The 12,039-nt window shown below is 32.0% G+C and overlaps 1 protein-coding gene and 1 long non-coding RNA gene across 2 annotated transcripts; both read right to left on the bottom strand.

Annotated features, from left to right (window-relative positions):
* Positions 1–551: 551 nt before the first annotated feature.
* On the bottom strand, positions 552–1,254 carry LOC120138166. Its single transcript, XR_005517500.1, has 3 exons — positions 1,110–1,254; positions 871–912; positions 552–633 (listed from the first exon to the last, which is right to left on the bottom strand). It is a non-coding gene; the product is annotated as an uncharacterized LOC120138166 (long non-coding RNA).
* A 4,650-nt stretch (positions 1,255–5,904) lies between these two features.
* LOC120138055 (putative glycosyltransferase 7) lies at positions 5,905–7,368 on the bottom strand. The gene has a single exon (XM_039153665.1). The coding sequence runs from the start codon at positions 7,268–7,270 to the stop codon at positions 5,909–5,911; it is 1,362 nt and encodes a 453-aa protein (XP_039009596.1). The 5' UTR covers positions 7,271–7,368; the 3' UTR covers positions 5,905–5,908.
* Between the last annotated feature and the right edge of the window lie 4,671 nt (positions 7,369–12,039).

The following is a 12,039-nucleotide window of genomic DNA, read 5'->3' as shown; positions in this document are numbered from 1 at the left end:
TTTATTATATTATAAATTTTTTATAATCAATAAATTAAATTTAAATATTATCTTATGAATTTTATTTTAAATTATATTACCTGAGTTAAATATTCATAAATCTAATTTACTTTTAATGTGAAAATTGATAATAATTTAAGTAACTTAACTTGAAATTTTAAAATCAAAAATATTAATCGAAATGATGAACTTTTAAGATTAAAAAACTTGAATAACATTATAAATACTAAAAAATATTTATAAATGAAGGTAATTTTATTACACTTGAAAACACTAAAATTACAATAAAATCAACTAAACAAAATAAATTTTGTTGAAATAAATACTCTCGATCTTATAGCTAATGTTTTACAAGGCTAAGCCTAACTATACTACTAGAAAATATCATCATCGAGCTTTTATACCTAAATGTTACGAACATGTTTAATTATGGACAACTTTCTAGCTTTAAAGCCAAAATGTCACCATAATTCACATGAGTAACTATTTAGATAAGAATTTATAAGGTTCTAAAATTGATTTAAGTCATACCAACAACAAATTTACAAGACATCAGTGAGTAATAAACAGCAGCAACATCAAGCATCAATGTACCAATTCAACAAGCATCGTTGCATCGATTCAACAAGCATCCTGTATTAAGAAAACATACAATCAGTGGTAAAGCCAAAGGGAATTCGATGGCCAACAGTGCCAAACATTTCCGACTTTACCAAACCCTTACTATAGCAACATATAAATGATTACAGCCTGGTGTAGCAACAAGACCAGAAAAGTTACTTTCAACATATATGATTAAATAATTTGCATATTTCAACATAAGAGGATATCAAAATTGCTTGAACAACTTCTCATATACGTGAAGGGTACCTTCCATCCTGGGAATAGTCACCAGCTCTACCACTGCTATCCCTGCAGAGAAGATGTTCATGTAATCACATTGTTCATGACAAGCATACCATGAAGGTAAGAGTAACATACTTAAAATGCAATAAGGAGGATCATAAAACTACTAATGTGTTAACGCAATAAATATTGTTACTATTATATTCCTAAACCGTACAACCAAGTGATATGCATTTTAAGGAAAGAAAGGAACAGAGAGGCACCTGATGGAGTTGACAATTGAGACCAGCCAAGTGTTTCAAGCTTTTGCAGTTAAGTGTTGAGGATTCACCTACAATATTTTCATCGGTGCTGAATACGAGCTCAGCTTGGCAGGAAACAGTCATCGGAATGAAGAAAGGTAGAGCTTCCAATTAGTTGCACAGGGGATATTGTTTTCACGATTTCCCCCCTTAATTTTAGGTTTTCAAAGATGTTATACACCATGTTTTCAACTTTACCATCAACAAGACTCTCACTTTGTGCAGAGGTACCAGAAGAAAAATCTTCTCAAAAGATCACTTGAAAGATGAAACATATATAACATTTAAGTGTTTCCTTAATGTTTAAAGTCCACTAACTAAACTGAAAATAGAACTAAATACTCATTTGCAAGTGGAAATCTTTACACTATCTATGAAGCATTTCAAATCAAAATTGATTTATTAGATCGTAAGATGAGATCCAAAAATAAGGTGGAAGTGATGGATCTAAGAGGTTCTGACTCCATCATCACCAAAGCTAATGGACTTCACAGTGATGGATTCTAAGCCATTCTCCACATCACTGCATTTAGCAAATGGGCAGGAAAAGGAAACACCCATCCGACGACAACTCACTGATTTCTCTGCAACAAAACTCAACTCGGTTAGGCGCTTTATATGGTAAAATATATTAAATTTATTGATGTTACAATACAGCAAACCAAAACAAAAACTAGAACACAGGTTGAACAAAACGCATCAAACAAAACCACCATATTAGAATCAAATGCATATTCATTCGTTAAAAAGCAATAAAGAAACCCTTTTATGAGCATTCTAGAACATGGATTATGGATCTATCAAAAGCATCAAATAAACAACCAATTAACAACCCATTTCATCAAAGCAATAACCAAAACATAAATAAATGGGTAACTATAACAGAGAATATACCTCAGATATGAAGATTAAATAATGGGCTACAGTAACAGGTAAGAAGAGGATTGTTGATGATTTTCTCAGCTGGTTGTTGATTTTGATTTCAGTTCTTCCCTTTCACTTTTCCCCAGTTCTTTCTCAGAATAAACAAGTCTCGCTCCAAAAATCAATCTACAGATACTAAATTCGACCTCGGATTATATATATACATATATATATATATATATATATATATATATATATATATATATATATGTATATATATATGACAACTATTCCATTTAGTAACAGCTCTGAACTGTAAATCGCTGCCTCTGAAAGCATAACGTAACGGCAAAACACTCAAATAAAAACATTCGAACTGAAATCAACTAATTTACAGAACCCTTATTACCTTTTTCGAGGAAAGGAATACAATTCACAATCTTCTTCACATGATAGAACCAACAAATCATCTGGGAATCTGTCATTCTTCAGCAGATCTGCCATTTCTCTCAACTGCCTGGAATTGCTGATCAAAATAACATAAAAAAGGAAATAAACTTCCGTGATCAAACATCCGAAGATATGTATTTTCGAGAGATTTTCAAGGGAACCGCCCACATACCTGACCATGAACTGCAGTCGCCAAACGCGAGATCGTTGCTTTACGTGGTTTTGTATTTGGGTGATTCAAACTCTTCGACCTCTGAAGAAACCCCTGAATCATCAGATTATAACAGCACTACCAGGCAAACAATCATTATCTCTCATGCTCCTAAACAATCATTATCTCTAGATTTAAAAATAATAACAACCCAAAAATTACACTTCAAATATATAAAATCAGCTTTGAAGAGTAGAAGAGAGTAACCGTTGTTAAAATTAGCAGGAGAAGAATCAGAAGCCATGGCAAAGAGAAGAAGAGCGGCAAAAAACGAGGGGAATTTTTCTGAGACTCAAGTAATGAAACGGACTGCTGGTTGGAGAAAAGAGACATTATTTGACGAGAAATGATGCTGATTTTGGCGCGTAGCCTTGTGCTTAAGCGAGGGAAAAACCCGCGGCTTTTTAACTTTATTTGATATTGTAGTGTTGTCTCTTAGTTTTAAATTTATTCAATTTAGTTCAAATTTAATGATTTAATATATTAATTTAATCTTCATATTTCAACCTTTTTTCAATTTAATCCAAATTTAATGTTACAATTTATTAATTTAAGCTTCATATTTAAAATTTGTTCAATTTGATCATTATATATTTTTCAATTCTTTCAATTAATATATTTATATTAATAAATTAATATATAGTTTATATATACTATAAATTTATATACTAATGAACTATATAATATATAGTTTGTATATATCTATACTATAGGTTATATATACTAATGAACTATACAAATATAGTTTATATATACTAATGAACTATATAGTATAGTTTATATATACTAGTGAACTATATAATGCATATTTTATATACCATATAGTCTATATATCTATAGTTTATATACTAATAAACTATATAATGTATAGTTTTAGGGTTTAGGGTTTAGGATTTTTATATATTCATATATGTAAATTATACTATAGTATATAGTTATATATATAATATATAGTATAAATATAAACTATAGTATGTAGTATATAAATAAACTATAGTTTTTATATAGTATATAGTATATAATAGTATATATTCACTAATAAACTATATATAGTTCATATGTAAACTATATAGTTTATATATATAGTTCATATGTAAATTATAGTTCATATGTAATATCAACTATAGTTTATATGTAAACTATAGTTAGTATATAAACTATATAGTTTATATGTAAACTATAGTTAATATATAAATATCAACCTTAGTATATATATATTTATATATATAGTTCATATGTAAACTATAGTTCATATATAAATATCAACCTCAGTATATATTTATATATATAGTTCATGTAAACTATAGTTCATATATATAGTATATAAATATAAACTATAGTTTATATAAATAGTATAAAATATAATATATAAGTATAAATTATAGTATGTAGTTTATATAAATATAAATATAAACCCTAAACCCTAAATCATATATACTATATATATATATATAAACTATATAATTTATATTAATAAACTATAAATTTATACAATATATTATATATAATTATACATAAATATAAATAAAATTGTATATTTTATATATATTCATATAATTTATATATAAATGTAGTTTCTATATAGTTCAATAATTCATATATAACTATATATTATAGTTTTAAACATGGTATATAGTTTATACTTTATATAATATGTAAACTATAGTTTTATATATAATACATATACTTTATATATAAATTAGGGGTGAGCAACGAAACCGAGAAAACCGAAAAACCGACACGAACCTAGTAAAACGGTTCAGTTCGGATCGGTTTGGCTTTAAACGGTTCGGTTTTGGTTCGGTTTAAAGGCTTCATTTTTTTGATTCGGTTCGGGTTTTCCATATGGAACCCATTTGTTCCATATTGAACCGAATAGGCAATTTTTGTAAAAAAAATATAGTTTCAAGTGATTTTTTCATTGAAAACCCGAAAACCCGAACCGAAAAACCCGAACCGTTAAAAAACCCGAACCGAACCGAAAAAACCGATTTCGATTTTTTAACTATTCGGTTTCGGTTTCGGTTTAAATATTGAAAACCCGTTTATTTCGGTTCGGTTCAGTTTTTGGTAAAAAACCGAACCGAACCGAACCGAATACACCCCTAATATAAACTATATAGTTTATATTATATATCTATATTAGTTGTTTTACTTTTTTTCTCAACTTATTACTTATTTCTATTTATTAATTGGCCCATAACTTTTTAAATGAGTATAATTTAGTACATTTTTGTATTAATTTCAACCTCACAATTTAAAATCATTTCGATTTGATCCCTCATCAATGTGTGTTGTTTAATTTATTTAAATTTTTATTTGTAATTTCATATTTGTTCAATTTAGTACTCCAAATTTTATTTGCATATGAAATTGATCTATACTTATTACTTAATTCTATTTTTTAATTGGCCCATAACTTTTTAAAGGGATATAATTTAGTACTTTTTTATATTAATTTCAACCTCAAAATTTAAAATTATTTCAATTTGATCCCTCATCAATGTGTGTTGTTTAATTTATTTAAATTTTTATTTGTAATTTCATATTTGTTCAATTTAATTCTTAAATTTGTATTTTTCATAAAATTGAACCATGATTATTTATATTCTTAGTAATTTACTCTAAATCATATACAATTACAAATTGCAATTCAACGTTCGCGAAAAACGAAAATAATTAATTTAAAAATAAAAATTAACCCAATTTAAACTCAATCCGTATCTGATAGAGATCCGACCTGAATTTAATCTGCCAATGATGTGACCCGATCTGAACGAGATCCGCCTGAAGTCTATCCGAACCTGAATTAACCTGCTTTTTAACTGCTTCGGACCTGAACTGTTTTGACCTGAACTGAAAACGATCCGAACTGAAAATGACCTGACCTGAACCCGATCTGGATCTGGTGTCAAATCAACCTGAAAATAACCTGAACTGATTTGACCTGACCTGAACCCGATATGGATCTGGTGTCAAATTTACCTGACTTGACTTGTATCCGATTTTACTCGACCTGCCAGGATCCGACTGAAACCTGAACGATTACCCGATTTTACAACCCTACCCTTAATCTACACCTACTCAACATACAAGTAAACAATATTATCCTTCAATCATGCATTACTTCAACACCCGAGTCCCCCACCTTTAGAAAAAATATAATTGAAATCAGACACTTTTACATGGTAATAAAATACTGAAAAACCATTCCGTTTTGATGTTTTGTTGTGTTTTACCATGGAATTTCATCAGCGGGGTAATCAAAGGGGACTTCAGTGACGGTGGAGGAATCATGTAGATCCTGGTGCATGAAGCCATAGTTACGCAACACCTGATTATCAGCAAAGTTCAAAGCTTTGACCATCCCTTTCCAACAAGACTCGCCAGCATACATCTGATTATGGTCACCGCTACAAGGCTGACAACCGGTGAAATGTGTGATCAACGGTCTCCTCCAACTCCATCTCCCATTCCCAGCTACCTTCAGGAACTCTTCCCTAAACACAGCGTATTGCTCACTCACTTTCTCACCATGTCTCCTCCTCAACTTTGGAGCCCCTCTCTCGATTTCCAAATACCTCTCCGTTGTGTTTTCGTACCCTCCAACAATCTCAACCCAATACCCTTCCAAATAAAACTCTCCTTCTAAATAAATGCGGTCATAATATTTCTTTTTCTCTGTGTAAAGCAAATATATCAGAGCCGATTGATCATCTGATTCTGGGAAAAGCTTATCTTGGAACGTTGATCGTTGAATCTGACCCCACTTTTCATAATCCTTGCTGATTGGACCCATGCTAGACCAAGTATTAATCAAATCCATAGACCATTGGCAATTCCTAATCAGAAAAACCCCAGCGTTTAAACTGGTCCAACTTTTACTGTCATAAATCAACTTAGGCCAACCATGAACAACCAAGTCATGGTTTTTGTACCTTTCTAAGGGTAACTTAAACTCCATGTCTGTAAACAATGCGTCCGAGTCAACCCACCAGATCCACTCGGCTTCAGGGTGAGCCAACATGGCTGCTTTAACGACCGGTAACTTTGCCCAAAAAGAACCCATTTTGGGGTGTAATAACAAGTTGCTGTAAAAAATATCGTAGCCATGGATTCTACAGTAATCAACCTTGTTCTTGAAGAAACGCAAAAGTAAATAATCTCCAATGGGATTCTTACATGGCTTTGGCTGGGACCCGGTTACAAGAACGATTCTTTCTCGTGATCCGGCGGCGAACGAAGGGTGATGCTTTAACCATTCTTCGCGTTTTGCATCCCAATCTTTTACCGGCTTTTCAATGGAGTAACTCATCTCTGGATCGTCGTAAAAGTTCGGATCTTTCGGGTCCGATTTTAAGTTAACTCCGAACCCACTTTCCGAGCAGTCCCCTGGGTTCTTCGACGAGGAATAGGTTACTGGGGGTTTGAAGTTTGGTGTTGGAGTGAAAAACGACCAAAACGACCATACTAATAGAAGAGCTAAAAATGCACTACCAAAGAAAAGAAAGCCGTCGGGAAGGCACCAAAACGACCAGTTCCGAGGTTTCGCCATGGAAGAAGAAGATTGAGGATGAGAGAACTCGGGAGGCACCATTTCTTAAAAGCAAGAGTTTAAGAGAACTGGGTTTGGGGGTTTATGCGTTTGGTAGTTCAGGGCATTTGTTTAAAAGGTTTTCAAAAAGGAAAAGTGAAAATGGGGTGCCCTCCAAATTAGGTTGGGTAATAAAGGAAGAAACAGAAAATGAGACACTGTTTTAAACTGTGTTTGGTTTTTTAAGACAAGATTCGGTCTGCATTACCAAAGATTCATTTAAATGGGTTCGGGAGTCGGTTACGTGCAGGGAAGGGTAAACACCCCCACAACGCCCAAAATTGGTACTGTGTCGCTTACACCTCGTTGTAAATGGTGGAAATTATAAATCAAATATAAAGTTAAAATATGATCTATTTATCGAACGTTGATTAATTTGCTCGAATTAAATAATTAGAGAAAATTCTTAACTCGAAAAGAAATCTCGAAATTAGCAATCCTCCATCGGGAAAGCTAACTCGACTATTTCTCATCCATAAAGAATATTTCTCTCTTGATAAACTGTGATCGAATATAAATAAAATTGACGTTTGCATACAACAAAATAAATTGATTAACTAAAATGTGAATTGAATACAATTGCAAATTTTGAATTGACATTTACATAAAATAAATTACTATTTAAAATAACACACTTGCATCATTTTAATTAATTAGTGAAAATATACTCGACTTGTTGCAAGTTCCTATGTCGTTAAAATGCCGTATCGGATCGCACCACTTCGACCAAGTGATACTTTCACGCTCATTACGCATACGTGTTCTTAAAGTATAATCGAATATTTCATACATAGATAAAAATATAATGAAAATAAATGTAATTGGAAATACAAAACAAATATTCACTTACAAAACATTATTATAATACAAATAACCGAATAACAAGTACAATAAAATCATACAAATGAATAAAATAAAATATTCACAAATGTCGGGGATAAATTTGAACATTAACAAAAATACCTAACATATAAAATCAATGACTAAAATGAACTTTTACAAACATGGGACCAAAGTCAAGTATCCACAAAAATGATATAATATACATTAGTAGGACTAAATATAAACAAGGAAAACATAGATGCCCAAAACAAAGAAAATAAAATAGACATTAAACCAATATATTAAAAAACAGAAAATGACTAAAATAAAGGCAATTAGAACTTGAAGCCAAAAATTAAAGATGCCAAAGTTATATTCAGTGATAAAATAAAATAATTACACATATGAGATCAGATTTAAACATCCACGAAGTAGTATAATACAAAAGAGTAAGGACTAAAATGAAATAAACATAAACATAAAAGATCACAAAGTAATTAAAACCAAACATCAAACATGACTAAAATAGAATATATAGAATATGGTGACCAAATTCAAATAACAGTAAAGATAATAAATGCATGGGATCAGTGATTAAATTGCAATATTTGAAAATATTAAATCCAGAATCAATAGACAAATATGATATAAAACATGAACAATGACTAATATATAACATTTGCAAATTTATGACCAATCCGAATATCAAAGGAAAATGCACAATAACTGAGACAATGACTAAATAGAATATATACAAATATGGTGACCAAATTATAATACCAGCAAACACAATACAAAAATTAATGACCGAAATGAAATTATTAAAACTAAAAGGCTCGAAATCGAAATACATAAATCTCATTTAATGACTAAATAATGCGGTTACAAAGGATAAGGGACCAAAGTGAGGTTTACCCCTTTTAATAGGAAACACGGTAAGATGTTACAAAGATGCGAGGACCAAATAGGCTATTTACCCTTTCAGGCTGAAAACACGCATACCCTGAACCCCTAAAACGGCGTCGTTTTGGTTCCAATTATATTTATTTTTTTAAGGCTAAAACGGGCTAAACTTCTCATTTCTCAGCTAGAGAAACAGGGAGGAGAGGGATTTTAAAACTCTCTCAACTCCCTCATCGGGGAGAAGAAAAGTCTCCGCCGCCGGCGATGCCTCACGGCGGTGCGCGGCGGCCCACGGTGGCCGGAACGGGCCAAAGACCCTCAAAATCATCCTCTCATCTCCCTCCACCTAGATCCTAATTAGTTTAGTCTAAAGCAACCCCAACTCCTCAAATCTAAAGTTTACCTTTCAAAACAAAAAGGACCAGTGACCTTTGGGATGCTCCTCCGAACAAGGTATGATCTCTTCTTCTCTCTTTGCTTGTGGTTCTTTTCGGTTGCTTGGTTGACTGAGATATGTGCTTTCGTTTTTTCTTCGATTTTATTTCTCTCCCCTTCCTTATGGTTCCTCTCGTTTTTTTTTAAACCCCCCCATCGTCCCTTCTGTCATTGCATGTCTGTTTTTTTATGGTCCTTCATGAGAATCATCATCTATTTGATAGGATGATGTTCCTAGGCTCGGGTTAGTACCAAAAGCCGAATATTTAGGATTTAGGACAGCGAATATTTAGGAATTTAGACTATTTAATGGGTTTCAGATTTGGTATATTTTTTTTTGACTGATTTGGGCACTGTGGATGACGTTCAGTTACTGTTTGGAAGCTGGATGACAACGGCGGTGGCTTGGGATCGTCGGCGGCAGCTCACTCGGGGAGGGACTGGTGAAGACCACGCAAGGCTGGGAAGCTAATAGCCAGAGGCGGCTGGCTGGCTGGCTGATGAGTTAGGGTTAAAAACCCTAATTACTTGGGCTCGTGTTTGGGCCTGGTTGGGCCTTGTTGTATTGGGCTTTGGCCTGCAAAATATGAAATGTAATATTATAATATAATATAAATAAAATAATAATAATAATAATAATAAAATAACGATAAAAAACCCGGACAAAAACGGGTGTCCACAGCTGCCCTCTTTGCACATTCTTGTGTTAACAAGAATAGGGCAAGATGATAGACAACACGTTTTTGTCTGGTTCTCTTCCATTTATACATAGAAATTGGATAATATTGGTTGTTGGGGACGACACTGCTCATACGTGATGAAGAGTTTGGGTCGTCTAAAGGTGACACGGCTCCTACGTGATGAAGAGTTCTGGTCGGGGAATGACACGGCTCATACGTGATGAAGAGTTCTGGCCATCTAAAGGTGATAACACGGTTCCTACGTGACGAGGACGGCTGGTTATCTCTAGGATAATGGTTTCAAAGAAAACCAACTCAAAGATTGGATTTTGACAAAAATTGTTTCAAGGGAGACGAAATTCATTTCAAGAGAAACGATCTCAAAGATATTTGCTTTATTTCAAGTGAAATAAACTCAAAGATAAGTTTTTCCAAAGCAACTGACTCGAAAGAGACAAAATTCGTTTCAAATGAAACAACCCAAAGACAGCGTTTAAAGGGAATTGTCTCCACCGAGACAAAATTTGTTTTTTTAAGGGAAACGTTCTCAAAGATCGGTGTTCATGAGAAATTGGCTCAAATGAGACAAAATTCATTTCAAGAGAACGATCTCAAAGATGTTATTTTGTTTCAAGGGAAACAGATTCAAAGTTGGTAAATTTTATTTCCAAAGAAATAAACTCAAAGATTTTCTCAAAGACTGTCTCGAGAGACACAAAATTTTGTTTCCAAAGAAAGAGATTCAATGATTTTTCAAAAGAAATTGTTTTAAGGGATAAAACATTGTTTCCAGAGAAACAAACTCAAAGATGATCTTGTTTTAAGAGAAAATGTTTCAAGAGAAAATGTTTCAAGTGAAACGACTCAAAAATGGTTTTATTTCAATTGAAACAAACTCAAAGATTTTGTATTTCTAGAGAAACTGCCTCAAGGGAGTCAACATTGTTTAATAAAAACAATCTCAAAGATGGGTAGTTTTAAATAAATGGTCTAAACGATCTCAAAGGTTGGTATTTTCAAAAGAAGTTGTCTCGAGAAATTTTTTCAAAGGAAACAAACTCAAAGATTTTCTTCTCAAAAAGAAATTGTCTTTAAGAGATAAAATTTTGTTTCAAAAGAAATAGACTCAAAGATGGATTACATCTTAAGTAAGACCAAATTTGTTTCAAATGAAACAATCTCAAAAGTAGTTTTTAATTAGAAACTGTCTCAAGAGAGACAACATTTGTTTTTAAAGAAATAGACTCAAAGATGATTTGTTAAGAGAAACAAACTCAAAGATTTCAAAATGAACATATTCAGAGATTTACTTCAAGAGAACGGTCTCAAGAGATACAAAATTCAATTTAAGAGAAACAGATTCAAAGATTTTGTTCAAAAGAAATTATCTTAAGAGAGACAAATTTTGTTTCAAAAGAAACAAACTCAAAGATTTTTGTTTCAAAAGAAACTATCTTAAGAGAGAAAGAATTTTGTTTCCAAAGAAACAAACTCAAAGATTTTTTTCGCAAAATTGTCTCAAGAGATACAAAACTTTGTTTCAGACTCAAAGATTTTCACGAATTGTCTCAAGAGAGACAAAACTTTGTTTCAAAATAAATAGACTCAAAGTTTTTCAAAAGAAACGACTCAAAGATATTTATTCAAAAGGAACCAACTCCAAGATTTTTATTCAAAAGGAACAAACTCAAAGATTTTTTCAAGAGAAACTGTCTCAAGAGACAAAAATCGTTTTAAAAGATTCAAATATTGTCGATTTTGTTTATATGGAAATAATCTCAAGGGTGTTTTCAAAAGTGTTTATTTGTTTCAAATGAAACAATTTCAGGATTTGTTAAAAGGGAAAACTGTCTCGTGCGAGACCAATCAGCTTTGAAAATCCCAAGTGATATTAATTTTGCTTTAAGTACCACAACCTTGAAATTTGTATTA

This window comes from Hibiscus syriacus, unplaced genomic scaffold, assembly GCF_006381635.1.
Source record: "Hibiscus syriacus cultivar Baekdansim isolate YM2019G1 unplaced genomic scaffold, ASM638163v2 tig00110678_pilon, whole genome shotgun sequence".
Taxonomy (NCBI): Eukaryota; Viridiplantae; Streptophyta; class Magnoliopsida; order Malvales; family Malvaceae; genus Hibiscus; species Hibiscus syriacus.
Note: the sequence above shows the minus strand (reverse complement) of the source record. Positions and strands in the feature narration are given on the sequence as shown.

Excerpts from the sequence above, each read along its gene's own strand:
- LOC120138055 (XM_039153665.1), bottom strand. The coding sequence starts at position 7,270 with ATGGTGCCTCCCGAGTTCTCTCATCCTCAATCTTCTTCTTCCATGGCG.